At 42.4% G+C, this 16,446-nt stretch overlaps 3 protein-coding genes across 5 annotated transcripts; 2 read left to right on the top strand and 1 right to left on the bottom strand.

Moving 5' to 3' along the window:
• Positions 1–5,087: 5,087 nt before the first annotated feature.
• On the top strand, positions 5,088–10,059 carry LOC115752473. 3 transcript variants are annotated; one of them, XR_007199397.1, is made up of 4 exons: positions 5,088–5,977; positions 7,792–7,878; positions 7,973–9,160; positions 9,789–10,059. XR_007199397.1 is itself a non-coding variant. In XM_030690676.2 (3 exons), the coding sequence occupies exons 1-3, from the start codon at positions 5,648–5,650 to the stop codon at positions 9,089–9,091; spliced, it is 1,536 nt and encodes a 511-aa protein (XP_030546536.1). In that variant the 5' UTR covers positions 5,088–5,647; the 3' UTR covers positions 9,092–10,059. The 3 variants fall into 3 exon arrangements, 1 of the variants encoding a protein (XP_030546536.1); XR_007199396.1 differs by having other exon boundaries at positions 7,973–9,693; positions 9,733–10,059; XM_030690676.2 differs by having other exon boundaries at positions 7,973–10,059.
• A 945-nt stretch (positions 10,060–11,004) lies between these two features.
• On the top strand, positions 11,005–13,962 carry LOC115752475 (transcription initiation factor TFIID subunit 11). Its single transcript, XM_030690679.2, has 4 exons — positions 11,005–11,443; positions 12,810–12,897; positions 13,335–13,434; positions 13,544–13,962. Exons 1-4 carry the CDS (start codon positions 11,109–11,111, stop codon positions 13,669–13,671), a joined length of 651 nt encoding a protein of 216 aa, XP_030546539.2. The 5' UTR covers positions 11,005–11,108; the 3' UTR covers positions 13,672–13,962.
• Positions 13,963–14,348: 386 nt separating this feature from the next.
• Positions 14,349–16,126, bottom strand: LOC115752474 (ammonium transporter 1 member 4-like). Its single transcript, XM_030690677.2, has one exon. The coding sequence runs from the start codon at positions 16,019–16,021 to the stop codon at positions 14,570–14,572; it is 1,452 nt and encodes a 483-aa protein (XP_030546537.1). The 5' UTR covers positions 16,022–16,126; the 3' UTR covers positions 14,349–14,569.
• Positions 16,127–16,446: the final 320 nt, after the last annotated feature.

Below are 16,446 nucleotides of genomic sequence, written 5' to 3'. Positions count from 1 at the left end.
TCAAAATTTCAACGGAAAAATAAAATGTGAATTTTCGCTTCCGTTTTAGTTCAAACAAATTTTAAAAAAATTCACCATTTATCCCGTCACCTTTTTCGCCGGCATCGCGGGATAGTGACATTAATAGTATCAATTGAACTAGAATATTATCAATTTGTTGTAGATAATTCAATTTGATAATTACAGTGACATTTTTTTTTTTTGTCGGAAACTAGAATATTACCAATTTGTTATAGATAATTCAATTTTGATAATTATAGTGATATTTTGCTATTTTCTTTTTTTTTTTCCCTTTTCTTTTGCCTTTTTTTTTTTTTTGCGCCAGAGTAATAGTTTGCAGATAACGAGAACGGGCGAGTTTGACTTTGAGACCCGGGAAAGGCAGTGGCACCGTCGGATCACAATGAGTAATCAAAGTCAAAGGGATCCAATCACTTTTGGGCAAAAAGCGCTGAAAATTCCGTGGGCTTAGTCGCGCGCCACGTGTCCAAGCTGTTCCAGTTATTCCCTCCCGCGGGTCCCATCTCGCAAGTCGCAAGTACCGGAAAATCACTCAATGGTTATGGAGAAAACGGTTGAATCAGTGTCTGAAATCTGGGTCCATCCGTAACTCAATGTGCAATATCGTTCCTAAAGATTTAACTTATTCAATATAATTTTTAAAATTTTTATTCATATTCAAGTTAGTCCTTAAAATATATAAAAAAATATTCAATATCATCCTTTAATTAATCCAAGTGCAGGGAGAAAATTGGACATTTTCATATAGTCCATGAACAAAATTGAATATGAATCAAAATTTCATGGATCGCATTGAACAAATTAAAAATTTAAGGACAATATTACACGTTAGGCTAAAGTTTATATATTACATCGAACAAATTAAATAGTTCAAATGAACCAGCACACATCGAACGAAAGTTTATTGGCCATTTATGTCATTTTCCTTATGATTATATGGATCGAATATAGTGTACTATGTAGTAATTTCTCAAACAGAGAACTGCAAGAGAATGTTTCCCATTATGCACACAATAATGGAGATGGGTCATGGGTTTTGCACAGATAATCGTACAAAACATAATCGAAATAGATTACAAGTTGTCATATGATTACAAAAATGCATGCATAAGTGAATTATTAAAATTCGAAGCAACAGATTAGCATACAAAAAATGATAACCATGATTTGTTCTGTTATTTTCACACCCTATTTACTATATCTCAAATGCATGTGATTAAGCCCCAAAACTTCCTGTTTGTTCAATCAAGTTCTAAAATTTAGCCAAAAAATGCAACCAAGTAATTTCGTTAAGCTCCATCCAAATTGGGCGACAGAACCTGTTGATGTGTTTTTTAAATGACTTTTCAGCCATATGGCGATGACATGGCGCCAAATGCGCTATATGTTAGAAAATGTCTCAATAAAAAAGAAAAATCATAAAGGAAAAAAATGGGAGCAGAATTAAATCGAAGGGGGGCTCCAACGGAAGGCCATTGCCGCCCCACGTTCACTAGCTAGGAGGCCGAGTTTTGCTTGCCCATGCATTGAGGACAATATGGCCAACCTACCCAACCCAAAGCCGTGGCGGGGTGGAACCCCATACCTATCAAGCCCTCCGCCCTTCCGATCAACAACGATAGGTTCAATATGTAATGCATTTCTGTTTTTCTGTGTCTTATTACGTACAAGATCTTCATGCATGCGTCTCATTTAGTTAACGAGAGAGGATAATCTGATCATACGCTTGATCTATATATTATTTATAAATTAAGGACCCGTTTAAGATTAAATTTTGCTTTCTCCATGCAAATAGGATCCAAGAAATTGAAGATTAATTAAGCCCTAAATCAGTAGGGCTTGCGGCAAATCTTTTGTGGGTCGCACGTGGAGATGGTGTGAGGTGAGGCTCCACCTCCGTCCCTTCCATTGAAAGATCTCAGTCTCTCTTTTAAACGCCAGAAAAAGCGGCTAAAGGTATCAACTCCCGGGGAAAATCATTATTTATTACCGGATACTTAGGAAAAAATTATAATGCGACTAGTTTGTTTAGATTTATCACGTATAGATGTATAAATTCTATGTTTTTGTATTATGTTTTATACGGAATAGAATCTTGCAATTAAAGTGAATTGGGCATTAAAATTACATGGGGACTAGGCGAACCCCAACAAGGATTAGCCTCGCCTATGACCAGTAACCGACCACCAGAAAAACGAAGAAGAAAGGAAAAAATAAGAAGAATTAAAAAAGCAATAAATAAATCAAAAAGAATAAAATACTATTAAAAATTGTCAATGTTAGTGTTGGTCATGCAACGTAAGATGGCCATCGTGCACATCAACAATTTCGAGCTGAAATTGGCCGGATGTACTTAATTAATAAAGTGTGAAAATATTTATGATTCATTTGGCAAAATTGAAACGTTTATAACTGAATTGACAAAAGTGCAATAGATTTAAGACATTTTGGATAACTTTTCCAATGTGCGAATCCCGCCCGTGTGATTCGCAAAAGCTCTACCATCACCAATGACAACCTTCTTCTGAGGACCATCGTATGCAAAATGCAACAAGAGGTTGCATAAGTCAGTAGTGACAAGGGGAGAGGCCCCGAAATGAGGGGCCAATTCTTGTTGAGGGGAGTGAGAACTTGACAAGGGAGTAACGCGAATGCATGGAATCTGAATGGCGATTGGAGTTGGCCTTGCCCATGCATGGTAAGGCTTGACTACACCTAGATTTGCGAGGTCAAGCCATCGCCTGCGATCGGTGGGGGTCGGCTGAACAACCCCCATCGGTCATCCCCCACCCTCGCCGGCCATTGCTGGTGATGGTGGGGCGGCAGCGTGGGCTATGCAAGCCCATCACCGTCGTTGCAAGTCCAAACCTTGTTTTTTTTTTCAATTTTTCGGGTTTTTTAGTTTATTTTTTTAATTTAATTCAATTTTTTAAAAATTAGCTGATTTTTAAGTTTAGAAGTCCATGTGGACTGAAGTTTTTGAAAAAAATTCCACGTGGACTGATTTTAAAAAGAAAAATTGCTGCGTAATATTAACAAATTAATAATAAATACCACGTTATAATCTCTCGCCGTTGGTACTTAAATGACCGATTTTTTTTTATTTGGCACTTAAGTGAGCCGGTGAAAATTTTTTGCATTAAAGTGCGCACCGTATACAAACTTCGACACTTCTGATGTCGTTCTGCCCAATATTAGGATATTTATTTGATTTAGTATATCTTTTTTGATAGCGCACGTCTTTGATTGATTATATTTGATATTATATATATCTCATTACCTTATGTACTCTTTTCTAGATAGGTCAAAACATACAAAATTTCATCATTTCCTCAGCCGTTTTATCGTTCTCAACTGAGTTCTTGTACATTATATACAAAAAGCACAAGTGTTTGTTTTCAGAATAAAAAACAAAATCAATACATTATAAAAAAAAAAAAAAAACAAAACAAAACATGCGCTTGAGTTCAATGGGTTGTTATTTTCGGGATCACAACCCGAACTTCGAATTGGGAATTTATATCAACACGGCTCGAGGGAGTGGGCTGACCAATTGACCGAGGATATTTTGGTTTTTCCGTAGCAAGCATTTGCCATTTACAAAATGCCTTGGAGAGTGGTCGTGCGAGTAAGGTTGTGGGGAGTAGCGTCAAGGGTTTCGTGCTAAAAATTCAAAATTGTATTGCTTACCTTCATAGGAGATCTTAGAAAGGGTTGGCCTCCTATGCACCAATCAATCGTGAATTTCAATGTGATTTTCTCAACGATGGCCCCAATAGGCCAAAATCAATTGCGGTGTCGCAAGAACAAAATGTATATAAAACTTGAACGAATGGATACCCAAGCTACACTATAGCAAGGTACGATAGACGAGGATTGAGCAATTTCCCATGATGCTATTGGATATGTCCCAAAGATGGAAGGCTGGTGTATTGGATCAACTTTCCCAATGCCATATGATAATGTATTTCATGCTCTTGTAATGGACATGTAATGTACCCTGTCAATTAAAAGTGAGATACACATATAAAGATGCCAATAAAAAGTGACATGTGGCAATGACAAGCGTTGCATTCAAGCAAATATAAAATAAGCTACGAACAGAAATGCTCGAACATAGGATGCAATTTATAGCACACGGGTAATAGTTATCAATCTATTAAATCGTATCGTTGTTGTCATGCAATGCAATGAGCCTGTCTTATAAACGGGGATAATAAAGCTTGATGTACAATTTGATTGCTAAACTTTAAATTGGTTAAATGTGGATCCTGAACTTTTATTTATTCAATATGTTCCATGGACTTTCGATGTGATATTGTTCTTGAACTCGAATTAATGGAAGGACAACATTGACAATTTTCTTTCGGTTCAAGAATTAAATTGAACATGTACCAAAAGTCCACAGATTACATTGAACAAATTAAAAATTTAAGAATAATGTTGGATATTGAGCTAAAACTTAGAGATCATGTTTAATTAATGGGTCAATACCACGAAAACCCCAAACTGGTACACTTATGACAAATTTACTCAAAGCTATTTTTTTAATCACCAAAAACTCCAAACTGGTCAACCCTTGACAAATTTACCTCAAATTGGTATACCCGTGATAAATTTATCACGTGTTAGTTTTCGTCAAATTTTATTGTCAAATTGCTGAGTTGGATGGCGCATGGCAATTATTAGTTGTCCACGTTTGGGGTTTCTACCATATGTTTGTCACAAAGGTATTAATTTGGGATTATTTGTGGTATTAGTCCGATTCAACGGAAACTAACGAATGGTAAATTAATTTGGGGTAAATTTATCACATATGTATCAACTTAAGGTTATTGATGATCGAAAAAATAATTTGAGATAAATTTATTATAGCTGTATTCGTTTAGGATTTTTTTAGTCAAAAAAATTATTTGAAGTAAATTTATTATAGGTGTATTAATTTAAATTTTTTCGTGATATTCATTTCATATCAAATCAAAGTTTAGGCACAATTTACGTCATTATTCCTATAATTACTGGGCCGTATCGGAGGAACGTGTCGGCTGCGACGCTGGCCAGCGTCCGAGGTGACATTTCGCAACGTTTTCCCGTATCTTTCGTTCTCGTCTCTCTCTGCGTCGCTCTCGCTCACTCGCAAAGCCTTAGTCTCTCTCTCTCTCTCTCTGTCTCGGCGTGTCCCTTCGCCTCCCTCCAAAGTTCTCACCTTTTGTCTCCTCCGCCTCTGAAGCTCACTGCTGGACGACACAACCAATCTCTCTCCCCTTTGTCTTTTCGAAATCGCGACCACATCCCTCAATTTCCCTCGACAACCCTCTGCCCAGTCGCTCCTCGAAACCCTCTGTAATCGCTGCTCGCGGAGACCCTTCTTGGATTCGCTCGCTCTCCTTCGCAACCTGCGATGAGCTCGGAATTCGGAGGCATGCCCACGATGCGGTCCTAGGTTCTCCTCCCGCTTGTTGGGACGAAACCCATGTCGGTAATTTCTCCAAACCCTAGGTCTTTCCCCTCCCTCGGTAGCAGTTTTCGCGTACCCTTTCTTGTCGGGGGGAAATCGAAATCCATGTAGGTACCATACGGGGTGAATCTGTCGAGAACCTCCTGATTTGTGTTCGCCCCCTTCGGAATGGACCCGAGTGGGGGGCACGACGTGCTTGATATCAGCTCCGACGAGGAAGGGTTGATCTCGGACGTGCCGAAAGGCAGTGGTAGTGAGAGTTACGATTGGCTTGAAGAGCTCCTTGGAGGAGATGATCTGATACCTGGTGATTCGGATGAAGTAGTCGTGGTGAAGGAGGTCAATGCAAAGTCAATGTCGAACAAGTTGGTGATGGATGATGATGATGATGATGATTGCGTAGTGTTGGATGGAGATCCCGAGAAGTCCGTTTCTGCTTCGGATGATGCAGTGGACGGAGGTTCAGATGATCTGGTCATTTTTGGAGAGAAGGGGCAGGTATGCAGTTATTTGGTGTTTCCGTTTGTTTATTCAAATGATTATTAAAATGATGAATGTGATAATGGTTTATGGCTAAGCCATGGTGAGATGCAAAAATTAGATCAATACGACAAGGACATGACTGTCGAAGCAAGCATGATATGTGGCATGATGTGTTTATTTTGCTTCTGTTTTAGGGACCGTGTTTGTCGCTATTAAAATCCGCTTGAATTGAGAGAACAACCCTGCATGCTACGACCCAAGTTTCTGGAACATCTTCTTTTTGACAGATGATGCGAAAGACGTCAGATTGGGTATGATTAAGTAGAGAATTAACTTGCACCAAAGGGAAAAAAGGAGATATGATTTGAGCAGTAGGATTGGTGAATTTCAGAACACTTTTGGAGAATTTACGACGTAGAAGAGCCAAAGCACTGCAAAATTTATAGTGTTGGCTTTGTTCTAGGCTATAGTCTTTATCAGGTTTGGAGCAAGAACCAAGGGAAGACTATAACGAAAAAATACTGAATTGATAATGGAGATTAACATTTCTGAAAATTCTCGTGGACCAAATGGACCCTTCATGTCTTCTTGTGTAGTTCTACCATGAGTAGTCGGTGTGGACTGGCTTATGTAACAGGATTGAGGTTTAGAAGTTCTCTTTACAGATATTCTGCTTGATCTCATAGGTTTCATGCTAACATGCGTAACTTAAGTTGGGCATGATGAGGGGTTGGCTAGAGAGCGCAATGCTGCTTCTGAATTTGGATGATGTGATTGTGTCAAATATGTGGAGATTGAGTTATTGCATGACTACCATTGAAGGAGGCCTTTAAAGATTCTGCTTCCTAGCTTTTCTCTTTTGAGTTACGTAGAGATCTACTATAAGTGGCTTGGCTGTGCACGTACTTTAGTGTTATCTTGCGCTGCCTCTATATATGGATGCATACCCTTCTTCATTAAGTGCTGCATAATCAAGTATGGTTATGGGGGACACGTAACATTAGTTTGTGAATTACCGTGGTGTTTGTTTCGGTAGATTGGCAAGCATTTAACTGTTTTCTTGCTAGTGGATTGGATTATGAATCCGGAATTTTTCTTTGATGCCTGATGGTGGTGGAATGGGGATTGCAAAATGCTCAACCTATTACTTCAAACATCTTTATGCCTGTAGTAATAGATGAGAGCCAAAGCAACAGTGATGATCTTCCTGAAAATCAAGTATCTCAAGGGAAGGATGGTTTGCTCAAGGCAGAACTAGAGATGGCATTAAATTTGTGATCCGCTGCATGCTGTGCAGTTCAATGTATTGTTGCACATGTAGTTATTCCCTTATGAGGGAGCAGAGACCATGACTGCCAGCTCATAAAGGGTAGTGGAATAAGCGCTTTTGATGATTATTTGGCTATTTATTTATGTTTCTCCTCTTCCACTGATGGGTTGAAGAATCATATTAGATACTGCCGAGAGCAGGTCGGTAGTTGGAGTTTCCTCACGAAGTATGTGTTCTTGCCTTTCTTGTGTTTTTGTCGAGCTTCACTGAGCAAGTTATGAAGTGCTTTGCTTGGGGATGGAATATGATTGGGGAATCGATGGGCTTCTATCATGGCTAATACTGAGGAAAAGCTCTATTGATTAGTCTAGGATACCATTTATAGGTTTATGGGTTAGTATTTGAGTTTGATTCACAGTGTATATTTAATCCATTTACATTGTACTGTATTAAATAGCATTCCTTTTACTTGGGGAATATGCCAGCTCATATTGCTTCAAGTGGGAAGATTCGCATGCCTTTTCACTGACTTAACACTGTAAATGTGTTTTTGTTGCAGGTTGCATGTAGAGACTATCCTCATCCAAGGCATGATTGCGCTCTATTTCCTTTCAGCTCAACCTTGCATGAGAAGCACTGTAACTTGGTCAGATACTATTTTCATAGCCCCTCTCGAGTTATCATATACCATTTGTTAATTCATTTCATTGCGACTAACAGTATTGCATTGCATAATGCAGTGCCATTGTTACGTATGCGATTCACCTGCACCATGCGCTTACTGGGGAAAAGGCTTGACAGAAGCTGACCATTGTCATGCCAATGACAAACGGGAGAAATGGAAAGTCTGTAGAAAGGACTTTAGGCAGGGTAAAATTACTCCAATTCCCGTTTTGAGTTGTCTTCCTGACCCTGTCTCTACGGTGCTTGCACAACCTACTCAAGCTCTGCCTCCTATAAACACCGAACTGCCAACCAACTCTCCACCACAAAATCTTGTGTCAAGGCCAGTGATTTTTCAGCCATGTTCATCCCCAACTAGATCAAGTTTTTCAAGTGCTATACAAAATGGCAGGAGGCCCTATCCGGGGCATGTCTCCAGAAGCAGATTCCAGCCACTCTCGTCATCAGAACAGTTGCATCGGGTAGATCCTGTCATTCAGAAGGATAGAAGGCATAGAGATAGTTACTTGGGGTCTCAACATGTTTCACCCGTTACGTCACATAAGAGGACAGGGACTGTCAGTAGTTCTCTGGCAGTAGGCCGAGCTGCATATGGTCCAAACAACATCAGTTACCCGTCTTATTTTCCGTCTTCGACAAATTCAATCCACAACACTATAGTTAATAGAAATCATATCAGAAGGCAGAATATTCCTTCCAGTTTGAATCTAGTATCTTCTACTAATTTGAGCAGCTGTTCACCCAACTTAATTGGTGTTTCTTCAAGTATGACTCCTCCTCAAGGCAGCAGTGGTGGTCAGGGTAGTAATCAATCACTCAGTGGGCAAAACATCCATCAGCATCACAGCCAACCTAGCACATTTCCAAATTTCTCAGATAGCCTCAGTTGGATTAACGAGTTCCTAGAAGCAGATGACAAGCCTCTTGCTCCACCTGCAGTTGGGAGCATTCATGTTCCGAGTACAGAGCCTGCCCATGAGGCACAGCCTGCAAGAGAGTTTAATACCACAGTCACTGGAAGTTTCGACATCGGTGCAGCAGGTGTCGGCTTTGAGAATTGGTGGTTGGAGAACCCACCCCCGGAGAATAATTTTTCCCCTGTGCCTACAGCCGTAGATGCTGGTATGCTCTTGTTTGATTTCGAGACCTCCTGGAATAGTGTCACGCAATCATAAGTGGTCACCCCCTCAAATTTTTTGGGAAGGGAAGCAAGGCCGGCTAAAGTAGTTGCTATTTTACAGTAGTAGGTACATCAGCTCGGTTTTCTTTTTACCTTCCCTCTGCTGGTTGACATGCCCTTTTAGTGATTTTAGGAAAGGTTGGTTTCTTAGGAATGTTGCAATTGTATAGGATGCTCTGAGGTCTACGTACTTTGTAAATAAGCCTGCAGTTCTCCCCCTGTACATAGGGGTTCGTGTTTAACGTTAACGTAATTCTCGGAGGATCGGCTGCTGGTGTTGCTGCTTTCGCACGCAACTTACGTGCAATTTCCTGCTGCTTTTAGTGCTTGAACGTTGTGCCGGCCTGTATTTGCCGTTGTCATTTCTTTCTTCTGAAGAAAGTGCAGATGCGCATGAAGGCGTTAGACCTGGTGGCTTTGGCTTAGGCGCTGGGATCAATCTTGCGCATCATCTTGGCGGTTGGGTTAGTTTGAGGCAATGGCATGGCTGCATTTAAGATTGTGGGTTGGAATGTGATGTTTCCATCAAGTCCCGTGGCGACCGTAAATTTTTATCATCTGGGGGCGCACAGGGTTATGATCCGAAAGAGGGCACTCGTTGGGAAATAAGCCGCGGATGTGGTGCGGTGTCTAGAGGCTCTGTTTACAGATTGGTTGCTCTGTCGTGTGATTGCGAGTTTCCATTTCCACAAGTCCAGACTCAAACCGTTCGTGGTGTCATTGAAGCGATTTGTCCCCCAAAATCTTGACCCAACCAAGCTGTTCTGGTCTGGGCAAGATGAGGTGCTGTCGGTCCAATTGAAGTGAGAAGCAAAGCCTGATTAGGGCGACTCACATCGGTTCAGGCCAAACAACAGCTACAATTAAATACGACATTACATGTAAATGCCCCATACGGCGTACTAAGGTTATGTTCCAAATTTACATCTATGTACGTTCAAATCGAGATTACACGGAACTACCGGATGTAAATCAAACTAAGATATTGATTTGGTGGTTGGACATAATTATCTTGGATATTGTATCCGGTTTTACATATTTACTCGTGTTTAATCAAGGTTAAATATGTTTTTTTTTTCATGTCCTTTCTATATAAGCCATCCTTTGCATGTTTTTATTTTTATTTTGTTGGAAATTTCATGTTCGTCCAATATCGTACTGCCTATATTAAGTCAGAAATTGAATCACCTTTTATTCTTTCCTAAATTACTCCCACAAAAAAAAAAAAAAAAAAAAATTAACGATAATTCACACTCATGTGCTCTATCTCAAATAAGGATTTAAAATGCCTTCATTTTTTTTTTTTCAGATAAAGGCATGGAGTGGATATTATCTCAAAGAAGGGCCTAAAGTGCCTTCATTTATCAAACAAGGGCTTGAAATGGATATCGTTTCAAATAAGAGCCTTAAATGGCCATATCAATTTAAAAAAAAGGACCTCTCACCAGTTGTTTAGGGTTATTTTCGTCATTTAATATTTCTTGGTTAGGATTGCCTCTCGCCAATATTTCCCTTTTTTTGTATTTTAATTTTTAATTTTTTTGTACTCTTAATTTAATTTAACTAAAAGTTAAGTTAAAACTATATTTTGACGAAAATATCCTCGATAGGCTGGAATATGTAGTCGGTTGGCTGGTCGACGAGGTTAGATACTTATTTGAAATAATGATGACACTTTAGATTTTTATTTAAAATAAAGATCACTTCGATCTCATATTTGAGAAAATGAGGATTTTTTGGGCCCTCATTTGAATTTTCTTCCCATTTTCTCCCCCGAAAAAAAAAAAAGAACAACAATTACCAATTTTCTGTTTTTATTCTCATTTTAATTAATGATTAATGATGCGAGTTTAGTTTATCGAGGACTTTATTTGGGAAAAAAGAAGAAGAGGGAAACCGTGGTCTTTTAACATCTCCACAAATTCGCTCGCGACGTCCTCTTCGCTACGCAAATCCACACGGTCGTTTCGCGGGGCGAATCGTCTTCCCAATCGCACGCCCGCCGCGAGGCGATGAAGCAATTCAAGGACCCATTCGAGGCGGCCTTCGAGGAGCAGGAACAGTCGCCGCCCGAGTCCCCGGCCCCGCCCGACGATCCCGACGCTCCGGCCGCCCCCGCCGCCCCCTCCGCCGCCGCTGCCGGACACGACGACGATGACTACAACCTCCTCGACCCGCCCTCCACTTCCGCGCTCCCCACGAGCTCTGCCGTCTCCGCCGCCGCCGCCGCCCCGAGTGGCGCCGCCAAGAACAGGGAGGACGAGGAGGAGGAAGAGGATGACAACATGGACGTCGAGCTCGGGAAGCTCGCTCCCGGTGGCGATCCCGATAAGATGGCCAAGATGCAGTGAGTTTCTCTCCGTGCTTCGTTCTTCCGAGTCCTGCTTTTGGGTTTTCCTGGTGCCTGCATATGGTCGTTAGAGTTAGATTGTTTCTCAGAATATGCTAGAATTTTCTCCTGAAGGGGAACAAAATGTGAGCTCTTTTTTAGGTTGCAAACCAATTCTCTGCCTGCTCGAGAGGAAAACGTGCTCTCTTTCCTGAGTTCATCTCTGACCTCACTAGGGTCATGGTGGATTGTTTTCGGTGAGGTGATATTGGATATTAGTCTTGAAGGACAGAAAGAAAATCTTCGAGGGAGATGTTGTTTTGAATCTTGTCGGACGAATTTCTAGCTTAGGAATGTCTTCTCACATCGAGTACAAACTGGTAAAGCTGATAGGGAATGGTGTAATTTGTAGTTTACATCTCAACAGGCTTGAATAATTGTGCATATGGCGTGGAACAATTATCGCATCAGCTTCTGGAATTGTGGGCACTATGGCAGGAGGATGAGTTTCTTTCATCCTGCCGTAAGTTGAAGCCATTTGTTACCTCAAGCCTCAAGTGGTTAGACTGTAGTCTGCAGATTGCCTTTCTTTTAAATCATTCAGCAAGAGCATCTGTTTTCCACAAAGCAAACATGTCTAGGTCTGACAATTGGGTGGCCTGAACAGGAGCCGATTTATTAGTAGCAGCTGCCGAAGCCAGAAGTTTTTTGTTTTGGCTGAAGCTGTTTTATGTCCAAAAGGGCTTGGCTTGTTGAACATTTTATTTGACAACAAGCCAAAAGGGATCGGCTTTTTGGCTTTGCTTTTCGGCGTTAGACTATAATTGCTTTGAATAGATTGCAACAGGCCAAAGTAAACATCTGTTGCTGGAGTTACTGATACAGAATTGCAGAACATAGAATTCCGGGTCATCCGAAGTTGGTCGAACCGGTTTGCACTTTGATACTAATAATCATGTAATAGTTGCTGGCTCAAGGATCATCATCTTTCATGAGGATGATAATTCTGTGCATTAACTGTGTTTTTTTCCTTAGGAATTGACCATAACTCGAGTGTAAGTTTGCAATAAAATCCTATGTGAGTGACTCTTCCCATGTAATGTTTTGCCTCGCTATTGATGAAGTATAGAAAATATGTTTTCCTCATACCAATCGCAAACACTAGTGGTATCATATTTAATATATTTATCTTGTTTTGTCACCAGACTAATAAGAAGAAATCCATTCGTTGAGATCTCCTAAGTAGGATTAATAGGAATTATTCTCCATGCAGTTTTGTGAGAATGTAACTTGAATGTTTGTTGTCTCCTGACTTGATACTCCAGTAGCTTATTAAGTTACTGTACCTCTGCAGCTCATTGATTATCGCTTCTCTCTTTCTCAGGGCTATTTTGTCACAATTCACAGTGGAACAGATGAACAGATACGAGTCTTTTCGGAGATCAGGATTCCAAAAGGCTACAATGAAAAGAGTATAGTTTCTAAACTCTTTTTATACTCGTGATTTTTGGCTGCGTTTTATCACATCTTTCACTTAAACTGTTTTTGCAACCCAAAAAAAAATAAAATTCACTCTTTATCACTGCACATTGGCTCAGATATTGTAAAATTTGACGTTAAATGAAGAGCTTCTACTATGCTTAAGGACTTTTTTTTTTCTTATTCCATTTTTGATATCATAATTCTCAAAAGCATAATCATGCTGGAAAAATAGATCCAAACTTGGCAATGCTGTACGACATTTGGTCTCTTGACACCACCCGGTCTTGGTGAAGGGAGTTTTGCTTCAAGGAATTTTTCTTGGTTGGAGTGTTATAGTAATTCATGCAGCTTGTTTGATCTGCACTCTTTTGCTTGTAACTTGGAAATAGAGCCTGAAGAGATGATTTGCTCTTCTTTTGGCATGCAGCTGCTGGTCAGCATAACGGGAAGTCAGAAAGTTACAATGCCTATGACAATTGTGATGTCGGGAATTGCAAAGATGTTTGTTGGAGAAATTGTGGAAACAGGTATTTCAATTGTTTTTTTGTATCATTTCTATCTCTGGAAGCATGTTTTGGTACATATGAATTACCTTAGCCTCATATCTGTCTTGATTGACGTACAATGTGGTAGCAGCCAGGATTGTCATGAGTGAGAGGAAGGAATCAGGCCCAATCAGGCCGTGCCACATCAGAGAAGCATATAGAAGACTGAAGCTCGAAGGCAAGGTGCCCAAGAGAACTGTACCCAGGCTCTTTCGCTAGATTCCCCCACACACTCCTGATTTTAAAGTCTGTAGGCATGGTGCTTGTGATTGATTTGTTCTTTTCTCGCATCTCTTCCTGCTCAATTGACACGCAAAATCAGGAGTCGCCTTATCATCGGTGCTCCTAAATGGAAATCATCGATTTGTCTAGGCTGTTACCAGGATAGGACCAGAAGGTCAAATTTTCAATTCAGCTCTTGTGAATCATGAAATATTGACTGGAGTGCTGGATTTTTGCTTGTAACATTGTGCCGATCAAGATAAGAAGGCTGGGAAATTATTTTTACCATGTGAGATGAGTATCATCGATGGCATGTTACTTGTTGGCGCCTTTCCTAATTGCCATGTTACTTGTTGGCGCCTTTCCTAATTGCCTAGCTCTTGAGAGTGGTAAACTGTAGTCTATAGATCTTTCAACTATGGCCGAATTGGTCTGACTATCAGAGAGAGATGATTTTGATTTCCGATTATGATGATCTTTGCTGGAGATTCAGGTTTATGTACAATGAATGATAACACCTGGAGGTGAATCCAAATATTGCCAAATTGTCTCGAATTTCATGCTGCGCGAAAATGAAGCAGGAATTCATCTGTGGCATCGGGTTTTTCTTGTGTATAGACTACTGTTCGTTAATTGATTATGAGTACAAATTGAGGAATGAGTTGTTTCTTCGCTTGGTGAAGAACTGAGAAAATATCCATAGGCATGACGTTTTTTTCCGCAAAACCCAGCAAGACATGTACATACAAAGGAATAGCAATGGAACAGCGCTAGCTCTGGACAGATGAATGTACATGGAAGCTTTACCGCTAAGTAACATCCGTCAATCGTCTGGAGCAGAGGAGACAAATTCTCTTGGCATCGAGACGCCCACGCTCGGAATCTTCATCTTCGCTCAGAATGAAATCTCCTTCTTCTCTTCAGCCTCGAACTCATAGGCAAGCCCTCCGTGGCTGGTGAGGTCCATGCCAGCGACCTCCTCCTCGTGCGAGATCCTCAGGAGCTTCATCTTGTGCAGGATGAAGAAGAGCGTCCCCATCGTCACGCTCGTCCATGCTGCCACCACCAGGATCTGCACCACCTGCGCCGCCAGCAGGCCTCCCCCGCCGCCCATGAAGAGCCCGTATGGCCTGTTCTCCACCCCTGGGTACACTTCGTTCACGTAGGCCTGCTTCGCGAACAGTCCGGTGAACAGAAGACCCCATGCGCCGCAGCCGCCATGAAGCTGCGCTGCCTCCAGCGGGTCATCGTACTTGAGTTTCTCCGCCAGCTTGTTGAACCCGATGAGGACCCACGCCGCAACAAACCCACAGAGTATGGCGGCCCAGGGGTCGACCACGGCACAGCCGGCGGTGATGGCGGCAAATCCGCCGAGGAGGCCGTTGCACACGTCGGTGACATTCCAGTGGCCAACGAGCACCCTCTTGCCAAAGAGGGTGGTGAGGGCGGCGGTGCTTCCTGCGAGGGTGGTGGTGACGGCAGTCCTCCCGATGGCGCTCCACTGGCCGTAGTAGGAGCCACTCACTCCGTAGGCCTTTAGGATGTTGAGGAACGAACCGGGGTTGAAGCCGTACCATCCGAACCACAGGAGGAACGTGCCGAGGACCACCAATGTGGCGCTGTGGCCACGGAGGGTCACCGGCTTACCAGAATGATCAAAGCGGCCGATACGCGGGCCTTCAATGAGGGCTCCCCAAAGGCCAGCGATGCCGCCGACCATGTGGACCACCCCCGACCCGGCAAAGTCAATAACTCCAGATCCAAACAACAGATTATCCGCTCGCGCCGGGCTTGCCCAGCCGTCCGCAGACCAAAACCAATGAGAGGCAATTGGATACACCAAGCCCGTCAAGAACGAGGAATAGATCAGATACGCGCCGAACTGCGTGCGCTCCGCGATGGATCCGCTCGTGATTCCAGCGGCTGCAATGGCGAAGGCCCACTGGAACAAGAAGAACCCGTAATCGAAAGACTGGGAAGGGAACTTGGAGAGGCCGAAGAAGTGCTGCCCGATGAAGCCGTTGGAGGGGGTCCCGAAGGCCAGGGCGAACCCGAAGAGGTAGTAGAAGAAGCTGCCGGTCGCGGCGTCGAGGACGTTGGTGAGCATGATGTTCATGGTGTTCTTGGCGCGGACCGAGCCCGCGCAGAGCATGGCGAACCCGATCTGCATGGAGAAGACGAGGTACGTGGAGAAGAGGAGGTAGGTGTTGTCCACAGCGTAGCCCGTGTCCACGAACTTGCTCGAGACCGCATCGAAGCGCCCGCAGATGTACTCGGCGGCGGCGGAGGTGGCGTTGCCGCCGAGGAGGGGGAGGAGGTCCGCGGGGGAGCAGGCCAGGGCCGCCATCGCCGGAGGTGGATTTGGGGAAGGAGGAGAGAGATCGAGATGCGATGAGGAGTCTGGGGGGGGGGGCTAGCGCGGGGGCGATACCGTATATATAGGGAATCCAACAGGGAACAGAACAGAATCGCTGTAAAGAAGGGCGAAATCGAATGTTTTCGTGGAGATTCCAGGTGGGAATCTTTTTCGAGGAAGTTGTTGCAACGGAAATCGTCCTTAAAATAAGGGGGAGACAGTTTGAGCTCGTGAGTTGTATCATCACGCATGGCAAAAACACACGCACACGTGCTTCTTTCTTGAATTAACCTGGGGAAGTGGTCAAAGGAAAGGAAGCAAAACACAGCTGTGTCTCCTTCTTTTTCCCTTTTATAACGAGAATTTATTTGTCTTGATAAAAAAAAACCAAGAATTTATTTGTTCTTAGAAGCAAA

The sequence above is a fragment of the Rhodamnia argentea genome, chromosome 7, assembly GCF_020921035.1.
Source record: "Rhodamnia argentea isolate NSW1041297 chromosome 7, ASM2092103v1, whole genome shotgun sequence".
Lineage (NCBI taxonomy): Eukaryota > Viridiplantae > Streptophyta > Magnoliopsida > Myrtales > Myrtaceae > Rhodamnia > Rhodamnia argentea.
This window is presented reverse-complemented; position numbering and strand designations above follow the sequence as displayed.